At 26.5% G+C, this 17,470-nt stretch overlaps 1 protein-coding gene across 2 annotated transcripts in view; it reads right to left on the bottom strand.

Annotated features, from left to right (window-relative positions):
* The window catches only part of LOC101240194 (protein patched homolog 2), a 30,255-nt gene extending 14,250 nt beyond the window's left edge, over positions 1-16,005 (bottom strand). The window contains exons 1-3 of one of the 2 annotated variants that reach the window (XM_065801378.1): positions 15,649-16,005; positions 3,082-3,274; positions 2,212-2,404 (exon numbers count right to left, since the gene is read on the bottom strand). In XM_065801378.1, coding sequence (XP_065657450.1) covers positions 2,212-2,404; positions 3,082-3,274; positions 15,649-15,738 — 476 coding nt within the window. In that variant the 5' untranslated portion in view covers positions 15,739-16,005. Of the gene's footprint in view, positions 1-2,211; positions 2,405-3,081; positions 3,275-5,672; positions 5,790-15,648 lie in introns of those variants that run through there. The other variant, XM_065801379.1, reaches the window with a different exon arrangement.
* Between the last annotated feature and the right edge of the window lie 1,465 nt (positions 16,006-17,470).

The following is a 17,470-nucleotide window of genomic DNA, read 5'->3' as shown; positions in this document are numbered from 1 at the left end:
AATCTGCTCTATTTTTTTCTATCATGACAGACCATATCAAGATGCTACAATATTAAGTCTTAAAAATATATTAATACAATATACAGTAAAAAGACAGCTTTCTATTGATAAACTGACTGAGCAAGCTTATGACAATGCCAACGTTATGACAGGAATACACAATGGTATTCAAAAAAAAAAAAAAAAAGAACTTCAACCAAAGTGAAGACTATATTCATTGTAATGCTCATAATTAGAATCTAGTGATAAATGACATTACAAAACATTTTCCAGAAATATCAACTTTTTTTGTAAGAGTACAAGAAATATATTTTTTTTTTCGGTTTAAACATAAACAGATGGGACATATACTCTTTTACTGATGAAAGTGATACTACAATAAAAACTATTAATCCAACTTGACGAGTTGGAAGATATAAATCTCTTTATGCTATTAAATAAAGATTTAAAGATATACTTACAGCACTCGATAAAATTATTTTGACTTTTTAAAAATCAGAAGAACATGAAGGAGTTTTGAAAATAAAAATAAATATCAAACATAGAATTTTTGGTTATTTTACAACTTGTAGGTTAAATATTAAATAAATTTAACACAATAACTTTGCTTCTTCAAAAACACACAAAAATACTTTAAAATAAAAACACGCTTAAAATACTTTAAATTAAAAACACACTTAAAATACTTTAAAATAATTATGATTCGTTTAAGAGTGACAAAAAAAAAAAAAATTCATTAACATAATGTTAAATTTACATAACTTAGATAATTACATTTTTATATATACTTTTAATAAATTATAGATACAAGATTTGTATTCCGAGCTTACAATATATTAATTGATATTTATTTTTTATATGTGAATATATTTTTATTTCATAAAAGTGCAGTAAGTTTTATTCAAAAATTAAAACTTATGAAAAATCTGCTAAGGTTGCATCTCTTTATTGAGCATCACTTTCTTACTCCGGATTCTATTCTCTATCTCTATAAATCTCAAATCCCACCTTGTATGGAATACTGTTGCCATATCTGGGGCGGATCTTCTAATGATGCCCTTTCTCTTTTAGACAAGGTGTAAAAACACATTGTAAACATAGCTGGACCTGCTCTTGCAGCCAAACACCAGCCATTATCACATCGTCGTAATGTTGCTTCTCTTTCTCTTTTCTACAGATACTATAATGGGCACTGCTCTAAAGATCTAGCGTCTCTTGTGCCATCTACTAAAATTCATTCTCGTGTTACTCGTTATTCAATTAAGTCTCATCTTTTTCTGTGACTGTTCCTAAGTGCTCCAAAAACTCTTATTCCTTGAGTTTTTTTTCTCGAACATCAGTTCTTTGGAATTTGCTTCTTTCATCTTGCTTTCCTGATTCATATAATTTGTAATCCTTTAAGTCATTCGTGTTTCGGAGTTAGAGAGTTGAGAGAGGGTTGCACCACGAAAAAACAACTAAAAAATAATAAGAAAAAAAAAAAAAAACACAAAAAATGAGTAGCCTCCTCGACTGTAGTGGCCCCCCTCAGGCCTTGGGGAGGTGAATAATCTAAAAAAAAAAAAAAAAAAAAAAAAAAATCTGTCAATCGTTATCTTGTTTTACAATCTTCATCTTTTCTCTTCCAGTAACTTCCAACTCTTATTAGTGGTAAAAAAAAAAAAAAAAAAAAAGGTTGCCATAATAAAACTTAAATCTTAAACAACTTTTCATAAAAGTAATATTTAAAAATTATCATAAAAATTATTCTAATAGCTTTTTTTGCAAAGTAGAACAGGGTAAAGCTAAAATAAATTAACTAAATTAATTACTAAGTAACTTAAAAAAATTGTTAAGAACATTTTTGAAAACAAAAAACAAAAAAAAAAACATGTCTTTAAACTTACTCTGAATCTATATCATACCATGTTTAAAAAAAGTACTTTTATAAATAATATATTGCTTTTTACTTTCATTTATGTTAATTAATAGTAGTAATGATGGTAATGGTGTAATGGTAGACCACTCGCTTTGTAAGTTAGGTATTTCAATTTTAATTCCACGACACCAATGGTAGTGCCATATTCAACTTATTTCTAGGCAAAGCAGCCTTGTTCATTAAGATTCATGTTACAAAGAGTTGAGAGAGTTGAAACCAACAATTATAAAAAGAAAAAAAAAGTAGCCTCCTCAAACTGTAAATTTTAATGCAGTAAAAAAAATTAAGCTTACCTGTAGTATTTATTTATCCTCATATTCTTCACTTTCTTTAATATTTCCAAATGTTCTAAAAGAGCATCTGGATGAAGCAAATTTGTTAATTTTTCATTTTTTACTTGAATAATTACTTGTAACTCTGACCCATAACCATATTTCCCCCAAAAGTCTTCTGTGTATGCAAGTTCCTCCTGCAAACGACCGCCAGCTAAGTATTAGTAAATTTAAAATTAGTAAACTTTATTACATAAAAAAAAGTAACATACAATACTCTACAATACTGCATAATATATTATAATACATATAATTTTTGCATAATATTTGTAATACTCTAATGTCTAATAAAAGATGAAACTCAATCACATTTTGTTTTGTTAAGCTCCTTTTAAAATAGACCAATCGCCAGCAGAAACAAGAGGCTGTATGCCCATTTTTTGTGTTGCCAAAAAAATCAAAATTTAAAAATTCAATTTTAAAACTTGATTAAAAAATAAGACTTTCTGCCAGAATGTCCAACTAATTTTTTTAAATGCTTTTAAAAGTTGTATTATTCTTGACACTAGATTTATTGGGCACATACCTCGTTGACTGTTGAATATTTATTTATAATGAACATAAAAATACTTCTACTTAAAAAGAGTGAAAAGAAAGCAAAATATTTAGCAAAGCAATTACATATAAAAAATAATAGTAAATAATAAAAAATTAAAAATAGACCTCTTCAATAAACAGAAATTATTTTTGAATTTTATTCAACTGTTGACATCCAGTCAAATTTGTTCACTTAGATTTTACAGTAACTCTCTAACTCAAAATAAAAAAATTGAAGTTTTTATAAATGTTTAATATTTATTTATCAATATTACTTTATTTCTGTTTACTTACTTTCAATCCACATTTTCTGTATGTCATGCTCTTGAGTCATATCCTTGAGTCCAAATAAAAACATACATAATACAGATACTGCAAGAATAAATACTCCAATGTAATGTTGTTGAATGAAACAACCAAGTCTATAAAATGACATATGGACACGTTTTCTGGAGCGCTTAGCAAAAGCTTCACATGTCCAACTTTTCTGTAAACACATAGAATATTTGTTGCATAAATATTATTTTGAAAAATGTGAATATTTATATATACTTCATAGAAACTACTAAAAAAGTCTTATATATCTTTATATATTCGTAATGTTTATATATCTTATATAAACATTACTAATATATGAAGTTATTTTATTAGTTACACATTTACATAATTAAAATAATTATTGCCCAATTAAGCCAAAGCCAGTTTTTCCTGACTTAGGTACATTTTAGGTCTTTCACCGTGTTGTTTTAAAATTTCATTTATAATGTCTTCTTTTCATTTGTAATGCATGTGACATTGCACTCATTCTACTCTATGATGATTTTTGAGCATCATATCATTTACTCAGAACAGTGTAGATTTTAAAAAAGAAATTTGATTCGATTTTCGCACTATTAAATCTGACAATACTATAAATACTTACATAGCAGCAGTCAGTATTGCTCTCCTGTAAATGCATGAAAAAATAGGAGAGAGTTCAATGCAGCCAAAATAAAATTATTTAAAACTGTCAATTAACAAATGTTGTGAAAGTAAAGCTTTCAAATTTGTCATTCAATAATGCAATTCAGCGCAATATTAATAGAGACAATGTTACTTGCATGAACAGTCAATCACTAACTTTTTAAACCTATTTACCTGTTACAAAAAAGAAAGAAATTTTTCATGCCAAAAAAAAATCTCAAAGGAAAACATTCCATAAAATTCAGGAGCAACATGACAATGACATATATCTCATGAAATGAAAACATTTATTTTCTCCTAATCTTTAGGGTAAGCAGAATACTTGTTTTATGTACATGTATAGTAACAAATTAATTTTAATATGCTTAGTCATTATGTTTTCCTATGTAAAAAAAGAAATCATCCTACTGATCCTAATAATGACTACTGCTGCTGCTGCAATACTAAATGAAACTTTTTTATTTTGATTGCAATTATTAGTGTATATGCAGCAATTGCATATACACTAATAATTGGAGTATGCCTTTGAATAAAAAGTCTAGATTCAAAAGCAGCAGTTTTAAAAGGCAATTATGTTAGCTGATAATTCTGTCACTTTAACTTCAGAGTAACTAAACTGTTTTTCTGATAGGAACCTTTTATAAACTCTCCATTATTATTTGCATATATTTGAGCAATGATAACAATGGAAAAAGTCTTTCCCTCACAAAACCTGGCAAAATCCAGTCATACTTGGTTGGACAGAGACTAATTTTTTACAAACTAAATAAACAGAAGTTTGAAAACTATTTGATTGTTTACTTAAACTGTTTTAAAACAAATTAGCCAAGATAATATTCTTTCCAGCATTCATCTGCTTTTTACTTTTTTATGAACTTTTACAGGTATTTGTATTATATATTTATAGAAAAGTTCTAGGCATTGTGAACCCTAAAAACTATAGCTAATAAAAATTCAAAAAAATATTAAATTTTTCTAAATGTTAAAATAATAAAAATGAGCACAATTTTATTTATACATATTCAAGATTATAAGTATACCATAAGTTTTCACTTTAGATAGTATAATAATAAATATTGAACTTTCCATGCATTCCCAACATCAGAGTTAAATTGTAAATAAACATACTGACAGTATGTTTATTTACAATTTAGCAATTAAATTTGTTTAATCTTTTAACAAATAATTTGTCTTACAAGTTACTAAGATATTAGTATATACAGTAATACTATATATACTAAGTTACTAAGTAATACTGTATATAACAAGTTACTAAGTAATACTGTAAATACTAAGTTACTAAGTAATACTGTATATACTAAGTTACTAAGTAATACTGTATATACTAAGTTACTAAGTAATACTGTATATACTAAGTTACTAAGTAATACTGTATATACTAAGCTACTAAGTAATACTGTATATACTAAGTTACTGTATATACTGTAGTTACTAAGATATTAGTATATACAGTAATAATTTATATACTAATATCTTGGTAATTTGTTAAACAAATTGTTTATTAAAAGATTAAACAAATTTAATTGCTAAATTGTAAATAAACATACTGTCAGTATGTTTATTTACAATTTAACTCTGATGTTGGGGTTTCATCTTTTTAGCTACTCAATAAAACTTTCAAGTACTTTGTCCTTGAATCAATTGTAGACTTTTTTTTAAAATCAGTCTTTAAAACTATGGATTAAGTTGAAAACTTTACATATTAACAGAATAGTTTACTTTTGCAAGTATCCCCTTAGAGACTTATAACATTGCAAACTCCTCTTTTTTTAATTTATTTTGATTGTCATAACTTTTTAATTGAAATGAAAATCAAAAACTATTTAACACTGCCAAAGTTTTATTTATTCAAATGCTTTTGACAGCAATTTTAAATGATTTTAAATAACCTAAATAAATACCTGTTTTTAAGTTTTTAAATGTTATTTCTTTTATAAGCAAATAATTTGATCCAGGTTGAGATGCGCTAATGTCAATAGCATGCTAGACTTCAAATATTCGTATTTTTTTAAATATATTTTTTACTGATCCATCAATATCTGCCATTAAATTTATCTACACTTTTTTAGTGTATTAAGATAAGTCATCAAGATAAGCAAAAAATTTTATAGTGGCCAAACAGAATCAGGCAGACTTCTCTGCAAGCTGTCTTTTGTGTGGTACTTGGTCATTCAGGTACAATATGGTAAATATTGGCATAATTTCAGCAATTTCTTGTAGCAAATTTATTGCTAATGATCAATATTTTCAAAATATCTAAAGGTTAAGCGAAAACACATCAGCTTTCATTATGCATTCAAAGTCACGTAAACAATGTTAATGCTACATGTTAACTAAGACTACTAGTATAAAATCTTTTATACTAGACTATCTTGTATAAAACTTGTATAAAAATTGTGAAGGCATGGATACTGCCAATGTTAACCAACGTTAGATTTAAAGAGAACTTTTGAAACAGTTAACAGAAGACTTTTAGTTAATAAATTAAAAAAATATAAAGTGAGAGGTGAAGTTTTTAATAATTTTAAATAAATTAAAGAAATATAAAGTGAGAGGTTAAGTTTTTAAAAGGTTTAAATAGACAACTATTTGAATGGTAGAACGCTAATAGTCAAGATTTAATAAAATATATTAGATGAAATACAGTGTGATGTTGAAGTTCTCGGACCTCTACTCTTCACAATATATATGAACAATATTGACAGTGTAACAGAATTTGTAGACATCAATCTATTTGCAGACGGTACCCTAGTGTGCGTTGAAGGAGAAAACTTTGAGGCATTGAATCAGCTTAAAAAAGACTTAGAGAAGCACATTGAGTCTTTTTTAAGTCAAAATGGTCTTGAATTAAATATTAGTAAATCAATGTCAATACTTATTACACAATCAATACAAACAAAAATACAAGCTTTTGCTAACCTGAATATCTTATTGGGTGAAACTGCACTTGAGTTCTGTAAAAATGTCAAATACCTAGGTGTGGTTTTAGATGATCTATTGAACTTTTAGGAACATATTTATAACATAATAATACAGCAAAAAAAAAAAATCTAAAAAAACAGGTTATCTGTGTAGAATATCTACATATACTACCAAAGGGACAAAAATGCTGGTATTCAACACAATAATTGCACCACACTATCAATACTGTGCCTCCCTCTTATAGGGAGCAAATGAAAGGAATCTTCAAATCCTGTAGCTACTGGAAAACAGGGCAATGAGATCTACTCTCAAATGTGATTGGTTTGCACATAGTGTTGATATGCTTAATGAATTGAATTAGCTATCAACCAAACAAATTATTACAGTAAAAGTTTTTACGTTTATACATATTTTCAAATTAGAAAACATGTCTGTACTAAAAAATATGTGTCGAAAATGAGGATGTGCATAGTCATTACACCAGAATATCTAAGGACTATCATATTCCTTAACACGATAATAATATTGGACGAAATTCAGTATTCTGCAAAGAGAATAAATTATATAGTAATTTGCCACTTTAGATGGAAAATTTTGAGAGGAGGAAATTCGGAACGAAAGTCGTGAAATATGTGAAAAAAATTGAACGTTTAGATAATATAGATATTTATTATTAGTAGTATAGTAATAATTTTAACGACTTTAAATTGCATACAAATGCTAACCATGTTATATAAAAAAAAAAAACTTAGGTGAAAAAGGGATTCAAAAGAATACAAGTGAAAAAGATTAAAAGCATAAAGAACAGTTAGTTCCATTACTAAATTGGGTTGGCTGTAGCATACTACAGCGAACAATTTTGCTTAATTGAAGCCGCCCAATAAAATGTTCTTCAAATAAAACAGCTAGTTGTTAGAAAGATTTTATTTCTTAGAAGTATTATCGAAATACTTTTCTTTAATGATTTTATTTCTTAGAAGTATTATGGAAATACTTTTCTTTAATGTTTTTGTTTTCCCTGACTGTAATCAAATATGGCAATAGTTTTTCTAGCTATGGAATCTATAAGATTAACTAATGATATTTAGACATTTGATGGAAAAGAATTTAGCTTCCTAATTGCTTTCAATAATATTTGTTATATACAATCGAATTATGACGTTTTTATTGGTACGCGTACTTTAGGATGCGACTAAAAAGATTTTGATTTTTTAAATACAGTCTTAAGAAGTAATAATTACTTCTTAAGATTAAGACTTCTTAAGATTAAGACTTCTTAATTATTGATACCTGTGACAAAAGACGCGCGAATATATAACATGTCGCGAATAAAAACGTGTTTTTGGCGATATGTTTTTGAAAAACATTTTTGAAAAAACGTGTTTGCATGTGTAAAAAACATTTTTCAAAAAACGTTTTGTTCGATAAAAGTTTTTCATCAATATGGGATTTTGCTACGTTTCTTTCGAAGAGTTTATTCGATTTTATTTTGTTTTGTGAACTCTTAGTTCTTTATAATCATATATTAATATATGATTATAAAGAACTAAGAATATTAATTGAAATAATAATAAAAATATATTGCTTCCCCATGCCAAATTCTCAGTCGATGTTGCAACACTTCCTTGTAGCAGTAGGCTATAACATAGTCAATGTAGCAGCACTCCCTTGTAGCTGCATGCTATAAGAAGTTCGATGTATATACCAGGCTTGTGGCAAGCCGAGCCGGAGCTCCACCAAAAGGTTAAAAGTTAGGTTTAAAGTTATAAACTAAAGCAAGCCGCATATATCACTTGTTATTGCATTTGGCCTAAGAGTTATTGATTCAATAATGACCTAAGAGTTGTTAATTCAATTATTAAAATACGAAAAACACACGTTTAATTAAAAAACATGTTTTTTGCCCATCACTACCAGTGACGGATCTAGGAATTTTTGGTGGTGGAGGGGGAGGGTGCAGATGTTGAAATATATTTGTATTTTGTATCACATTTGCCTCTCATTAAAATAAAAAAATTAAAAAAAGGATCTCTATTTCTAAGATTCTTTAGGACTTTTAGATTCTGGTAGGGGAGGGGGATGCATACCCATATAAATCCCCCATTCCCTCCTCCCCCTCTGACTAGATCCATCACTGTTCATTACTAATAAAAATTTTAAAAAACATTTAAAAACAATCATTAACAATAATTCTCGGTCTTCTTTTTATCACGTAATCAAAATCTCATTTTGAATCAATTGAAAGGGTAACTCCATGTCAAAACAACATATCAAAATAAACGTACCATCTTATAAATATTTGAGTTTTATAACAAATGTAGTTAACAATGCCATGAAGAATAATCAAAAATAATTTGGACCCAATTTCATTGTTTTAAGAGTAATGGGTCTTTGAAGTTTGAGGTTTTTAATATTTTTTTATTCTCTGCACTCTTAGCAATGTCTATAGCAACATTAAAATGTTTAAGTATACACAGTTACATTAATGTCTATAGCAACATTAAAATGTTTAAGTATACACAGTTACATTAATGTCTATAGCAACATTAAAATGTTTAAGTATACACAGTTACATTAATGTCTATAGCAACATTAAAATGTTTAAGTATACACAGTTACATTAATGTCTATAGCAACATTAAAATGTTTAAGTATACACAGTTACATTAATGTCTATAGCAACATTAAAATGTTTAAGTATACACAGTTACATTAATGTCTATAGCAACATTAAAATGTTTAAGTATACACAGTTACATTAATGTCTATAGCAACATTAAAATGTTTAAGTATACACAGTTACATTAATGTCTATAGCAACATTAAAATGTTTAAGTATACACAGTTACATTAATGTCTATAGCAACATTAAAATGTTTAAGTATACACAGTTACATTAATGTCTATAGCAACATTAAAATGTTTAAGTATACACAGTTACATTAATGTCTATAGCAACATTAAAATGTTTAAGTATACACAGTTACATTAATGTCTATAGCAACATTAAAATGTTTAAGTATACACAGTTACATTAATGTCTATAGCAACATTAAAATGTTTAAGTATACACAGTTACATTAATGTCTATAGCAACATTAAAATGTTTAAGTATACACAGTTACATTAATGTCTATAGCAACATTAAAATATTTAAGTATACACAGTTACATTAATGTCTATAGCAACATTAAAATGTTTAAGTATACACAGTTACATTAATGTCTATAGCAACATTAAAATGTTTAAGTATACACAGTTACATTAATGTCTATAGCAACATTAAAATGTTTAAGTATACACAGTTACATTAATGTCTATAGCAACATTAAAATGTTTAAGTATACACAGTTACATTAATCTTTTACAAAGTTTAATAGGTATAGAAACTTTTGAAGGAAGAAATTGAAAATATTACTTGAAGTTATTAGATCTTATATTTAATAAAAAAACTTGAAATGCAAATCAGGTTTTTTACAATAATTTTTTAGTAAGCATGTCTATTTTAAGATAAATTACAAAAAAGGTATTGATCTACTTATTTTTAAACTTTACAAAATTAGTTTATATATAAATCAGGGCCAACAACACGTACTTCCCCCCTCCTCCCCTTCACACATTTTTTCTTCTAAACCTTACTATTTTTATTATTTTAAGAAAAACCTAGACTTTTTTAAGAAATTGACGATTGTGTCCCTCTACTTCGAAACCCGTGTCGTCGGCCCTGTAAGTATCCGTAAGAGGCAAAAGTTATTTCACTGTTTTTCAATGCGTATATCTACTTTATTAAAGCTTCATTTTTACAATTTTATTTTGGCTTTTTTGTTTACCGTTTAAGTTATAATTTCAATGATTACGCTTATTTAGTTTTAAAAAAAAATTATATCTGGTTTCTTGTTTGATTAGTTAAATGGAGCTACTGGTTCCAAATTTTGAGTAATAATAGTAAAATTTATAGAAATTACTTTTTTTTTAATTTTGGTTTTAGAAAAATAAAGTATTGAAATTAAATATTTTTATAAAGACTGGAACATCTCAAGCTCAGTTGGATTGATTTTTTAAATCAAATTGTCACAAGTTAACGTTTACAAACCACATTGGAATAAACTTTTTTCGAGATTTAGCTCTAAATGATCAAAAAGTTACACTGAGGTTGTTACTCCTGTTTTCATAATTGACATTAGTTTTCATTGCTAAAAATTCACAGCGATAATTCTACGTTTCAGAATAAATGCCGTGATCCGCTGTTAGTTCACAAAAGACCATGCAAAGGTTAGTAAAGCTTGGCATAAATTTTTTTTAAGTGTTACTTTGTGATAATTTTAAGTTTATAATGTTTGTTATTCCTAGGCACATTTTCTTTTATTGAGTTTATTATTTAATTTAGCATCTCTTAGACGGCTCAATATTGTACCTGGTCAAAAAAATTTTATAAAAATTACTTAAACAGTTAAGCTTCACGGAAAGCCATTTGTAAATTGTATTGGGAAAAAAACTTAAAACTGTTAAAACAGTTTTCAAAGAAAAGTTATCAAGTTTTTTAAAAATTCTATTGATAGAAATCGAAGTTTTTGATAATGAATGTATTCTTGATTAAAAAAAAAGTTGTTTAGTTTGAAAAAATGTTAGTTTTGATCAAAGATAAACTTAAAAAATTCTGTTCATTTAGCGACAAGATTCAAGTATTGACTTGTCCCCACAAGTATGATCTATTGAAGTAGCCGGTAAGTATTTTGGTGCTTTAAAATATGTAATAATAAAATCTAGATTTTTAGCAAAGAAGAGCAGAGCTCTTGCAGTTCCACAATTTAAACGATGTAAAATGCTGTCTGATCAAATAAATACTTTAGTAAAAAATTTTTTATGAAGATGGTAAAAGCTCCAGCCAGCTGCCTGGTCAAAAGGATTTTGTAAGTATTAGTTGGAAAGTCCATATGCAAAAGTAACTTTTATTATGCTAAGAAGAGCTCTTTGTCTCATTTAAAATTCTACATCCACATTTAAAGTTAGGTTTTTTCAAATTTTGTATTTAAGACCTAATTTGTGTGTTTTGCTAAACTCATTAGGAACCCATTTTGTGTGCGTTTGTATCTACCACCAAAACATGAAGTTAATTCTCTTAACCATTAAAATCGATTACCATAATCTATAAAAATTGATTATTTTTGATATGTAAAACAAAGAATGCATGTTATACCAATGTACTCAATGTCCAAAAAATACATCTCAATTAAAAAAAAAAACTGTGCGAACTAATAGGGAAGTTTGAAGAAAAAGAAACTATCGAATTTAACCAATAGGTTACTACTTATAGATTAGATTTAGTTATAAAGCTTGTAAGCATACCAATTTATTTAAATATGGTGATGGAAAAACAAGCCAAGCTAACAGCGAATTCATATATTTCTAAACGCCAATATAAATATTTAAAAAACCTTAAAACAGAACTGACGTCAATTAGCGCAATAATTCTAAAAGATTTTGCAGAAAACTATAGTTTTGTTGTGCAGGATTAAGTACAAGGTTTCCATTGGGAAAACCTTTTGGAGTAAACTTCATCCAGTAGTTGTCTACTATAAAGAAAATCAAGTGTTGCAATCCACTTCATATAGCATTATATAAGATAATAACAATCATGGTGTAGCAATAGTAACAAAAATCGATAACCAATAATCTAAAGAAAATAAACCCAGTGTTGCAAAGCGATCTACTTTTCTGATGGCTGTTCATCTCAATAAAAAACTGAACAAATATTTTAAACCTAGGTCAGCCTAAACCAGGTTTTTTAATAGATGCAAAATGGGTTTTCTTTGCAACCAATGGAAAGCAACCTTTTAATGGTATAGGAGAAACAGTTAAACGGCTTGTTCCTAATGCTGGTTTGCAGAAAACTTATAAAACTAAATATTAAACTCACGTGACATGTACACATAATGCACTTACAACATCAAAGGTATAAAGTTTATTTTTATTTTAAGTGAAAGTTTGATAAAAGCAAAACTTTTTCAATTTGAACATTTTAAAAATGTAAAAACAATACTAGGAACTAGAGATATTTATGAATTGATTCCTGTATGTCAAAATGAATTTAAGATGAAATACTGCAGTGATAACGCTATGCCGAGTTAACTTACAAGTTTAGAAATTGTGAGATGCAAGGTGGTGTGCAAATTTGATGTCGAATTTAAATTTTTTTATATTCAAAAAAATAATAATGTGTTTTAATATTTTAATTTGAGTTTATTTATGGACATGCATGCTTTAGATATTGGAGTTTTACACCTAAGTGATAATACCTCTTTTTTTTGACTGGCTCTGAGTGAAAAAATCTGTTTTTAATATTTGAATGTTTTTAATTAGGTTGATTAAATATGTATATTGTAGTTATACACATAAGTGAGAATATCTCATACTTTCTGGTTGCGCCGAAACATAATTAATCTTAATAACTCTTATAATCTCTAAATTTTTTCAGATTAGTAAGTCAAAAAACAGCTTAGTTTTTGTTGTTTTTTCAGATATGGATACTTTAGGAATATGAAGTTTGGAAATAAACAGATCATTAACTTTTCTGTAATTTTTCTAAGCGTGGTAAAAAAAAAAAGGGAAACATGTTAACTTAGCAATTATATTAAAAACGCCAATTTGCACTTACTGATTGATAAATAAATATAATAAATTATTATTTCTGAGTATAATATTATGGTTATTTTTTTACAGTGCAGTTTCACTCAATAGAACCACTGCGTGGAGAGTTTTTTTAGCCCAAACTGTTGGCTATCAGTTATAATACGACATATAAGTAAAATTAGATATTCTATAAGTCTATTAAAGATAGGTAAAATACTTATTCCACTGTAATTATGTGAATCATTAAGAGATTTTTTATATAACTTTATAAGTAAAATAATTGTTGAAGTTTGTAGAACTTTTGGAACCTATTCCTTAGAATACTGTGATAAAATTTTGAGAGCCACAAAAGGAGATTGTTATTATGAGAGTTTTTAAGGTGTTAAGCACTTCTCCCGTAGCTATCTGGAGACTTATTACTGTTTAATAGTGAGATGCTATTGCTAATATCCATTTTATTAATAACAACGAATGAATTAGGCTCGTTATTTAAATGTGGAATTTGAATAGGGTTTTGGTTGTTATTTATAAAAAGCGGCGTAATGAGTAGTGTTGGAAAATGTTGTCTAAATTTCTTAACAATATCTTCTATGTTTTGCGGTTTATTAATTGAAAATAACCAAGTACTTGCTTTGGTTGTGATTTAAATAATGCTGTCTCAGAACTTCAGATAGTTTGTAGTTCGTAAAATTTCAATATCTATTGTTTTTTATTTTGAAAGAAAGTGCAACATAGTAAGTAGAGGTGAGAATATAACATAAATGTTATATTTAATATTAAGTTTTTGAGGGGTGGGGCTTGAACTTGATTTGCAATTTCAGGCTATCCCCCACTTTTTTGCCATCACTTTTGACACTAAAAAACAAGCTTTTAAGAAATGAATTTGCAAGAACTACTTTGCACTGTATATTAGTGCCAATGTTGTAAGGTTTACGGTTTATAACGTTGTTCTATAAAAAGCTCTAACAGAAATCTTGTAGAGTTATGATTCGTACATTTTTACAATGACAATACAAAACAAAACATGCACTAAGACACCATAATCGTTATATTATCTTTTAAAAATACGCTAAAAAATTGTATAAAACAAGGATGGGGAGGGAATGATCATATTATTTTGTCATAATTTTGTTGTCGTTTCATGATGAGACTTTTTGCAAATATCGTACGATGTTAATTTGCGTAATTTGAATAAAGCAATGACGTTTTATTGTTAATTATTATAATAATATAGAAGTAAATGTTACAAAATTAATTACTCACGCGTTACTACGCGGTTGTCTTAATGCACTATTTGTTAAATAAATGTTTATTTGTTCAATACTTCATTCATTTTTTATTTAATAAATAAATCGAAGACCTATATACATCTTTTAACAAAAACGATTACAAATTAATAGCAAACTGAATAAAAACAAAAACACAAATACAATAAAAAAATATCTTTTATAAAATAGCGTTAAAAACTAGTTAAGTTTTTAACTGATTTAACTTTGTGTTATAGATAATTTTTAAAATGAATTTGATCAGCTTTTTTTGAATAGCCAAAATTACTTGCTCTTTTCCCGACGTTTTGGTGAATGTATTTATAATACTATTCCAGTAGTGGCATAGTTGAAGTTACATCAATATTGAGTTTCGAGATTATTACACCAGTAAAAAAAATTTAACGCAATCCTATAAAATTACATGTTCAACACAAAAAAAACCAACATCAGTGTATCCAAACATTTTTGGACACTATTCAACGCAATCCTAACTAGATCCTAGCTAGCTCAAGACGTACTCAGTATGTATTAGTTTCGTCTTTAAATGTTAATTTTTAGAAAAAAAACTTTTAAGGAGCAAATAAAAATACACTCTTTAAAAAAGTCTTGTACAAAAAAAAAATGATAATAAAATTCGAAGTTACGAGTAACGACTTTTAATAGAGATTTTTAACAAGTATTTCTTTAATTATTTTATTTTTTAGATACTACCTACCATCACAACCTGCAAATTGCTTAATACATTGCTCCTATCTATCCGATTGTTAACATGACATCAGTAGTGACGTTTTGTTGTAGCGCCAAAGTGTAGCGCTTGAAGCGTTTATGCGTTAAAGCGTTTAAAATACTTATTCAAGAATAGTTGAAATCATTCTTTATTAAAGGCTGACTTGCAGTAATACAAAATTATAAAACAGAAAAGGAAAATCAATAGTCCTCTTTTTTTTTAAAAAAGGATCAATAGTAATCGATATTAAGTAATTAAAAAAAGTAATATACTTTAAATAATTAATTTAAATTTAAGAGTTGAGTAAGAAAAGTTACAAAAAGATCTTACTGTTTTGTTTTTTATTGAGGACCCAACATTTTGTGTCTCAAAATTCGATGATTCGACATGGAAGGTTTGATTAGGATTTATCGGAGACATTTTATATATCTGTAAAACAATACATATGTTAAAAATTGTTATAACAAAGTTTCGTTAACTAAATCATCGCCGACTGTAATAGTTGTATAGTAAAAACATCCAGTTTATAATCTTGAGCATGTCAATATTATTAGCCATAAAGCTGTCATAATTTTAACAAAATATTATTTATCTGTATAAAAACAATTTCTCTAACAAACAATAAAGCAAATCTGGTATATATAAAATATGGATATCTCTCACTAAAATAAGCTCCTATGCTGAAGTGATCTCAAATTACTTTGTTTGTGTTTATCGCTACACTGGTGGGATACCTTTTTAATAAAATTATACCACACATGACGAAATTTACTTTTTGTTAAAACGTAAATAAATAAAAAAAGGAAAGCATTTATTATGAAAAAAATATAAAAATTTGTTTCGAAACATAAGTTTATAAATAAAATAAAAACACAAACTAAATTTTAGATATGTCATCTTTTTTTATTGATTTGATTTGCATTTTTTGTAAAACACATAAATATATCTTTATAAAACAAGTAAGAGTTAAATGCGTAACCAAGTTATTCTTTACAATTAAAATTTTCAAATTGATTTTAGTTGCACACCCTTAAAAGCAAAAAAGTCTGCAAAAAATAAAAATAAAATGAAATAAAAAAGCAAGTAATAAAAAACACCCACAAAATTAATACTTTGTTATCTTCAACAATTTTTTAGAAATTTTCTTCAAATTTTTTTAGAAATTAAAAATTAACGTATAACTAAAGTAATAAAAAACAAGTAATAAAAAATTTTAAAAAAACTTAGAAAACTCAAAAAACTAAAAATAATTTAATAATGGTAGATGTTTTTATTAGATTTAAAGACTAAATTTTAAGTATAAATTCAAGTCAGTACATTAGCTAAAATATAGTTAAAACTAATGTACTTTAAATATACTTTAACTAATGTTAAAATAAATATGTTTTAATATTAATTAAGATGTATTTATTCTAACTAATATATTTGCTTGAAAATAATAATCTATGTTAAAAAAATAAACGTATTTGTACATGTGTACAATACATATTTAACTATTGAATGTATGTAAATTTATAAGAAACTTTCGTTATTAAATCGGATAACGTTTGAGATTTAAGTTTACTTTTTTACAATATTTTGAAACCCAATAAAAATATTAGACAAAGAATATTTAATATACTTTTCATATTTTGAAATTAAAACATAAAAATTCATATGAACAAAAGAAACACGCGATAGCTTTAAAAAAAGAAAAGAACATTTTAATAAGTTAATGAATGATATTTCGAGTTTAAAATGTACCAAAAAAATATTTTAAAGACTTTTTTAATCAATGTTTGATAATACTTTTCAAATTTTTTATCAAATGGTTTACGTTTACAATATATAGTTTATAAAATTATAATGTAAAAAATAATTATTGTACATAAAATAAAATCATTGGTAAAGCACTTTTACTTAAATAGTTCATTCGCAAATATTACCGGCATTCAGGCGTTTGATTAACCGTTAAAATGTGTGTTAAAATGTGTGTTAAAATCTTTATCTACGCTTCTCAAACTCATAATCGCTTTTAAATTAAATAAAGGGCACAACGAAATGCAGATAATTTTTTTTATGTAGTTTAATCAGCGTACGTGAAGGTTAAACTACGTAAAAAAAATTATCTGCATTTCGTTACATTTCGTGGTTATAACAAAAACATTTTTAT

This window comes from Hydra vulgaris, chromosome 07 (assembly GCF_038396675.1).
Source record: "Hydra vulgaris chromosome 07, alternate assembly HydraT2T_AEP".
Classification (NCBI taxonomy): Eukaryota; Metazoa; Cnidaria; class Hydrozoa; order Anthoathecata; family Hydridae; genus Hydra; species Hydra vulgaris.
Note: the sequence above shows the minus strand (reverse complement) of the source record. Positions and strands in the feature narration are given on the sequence as shown.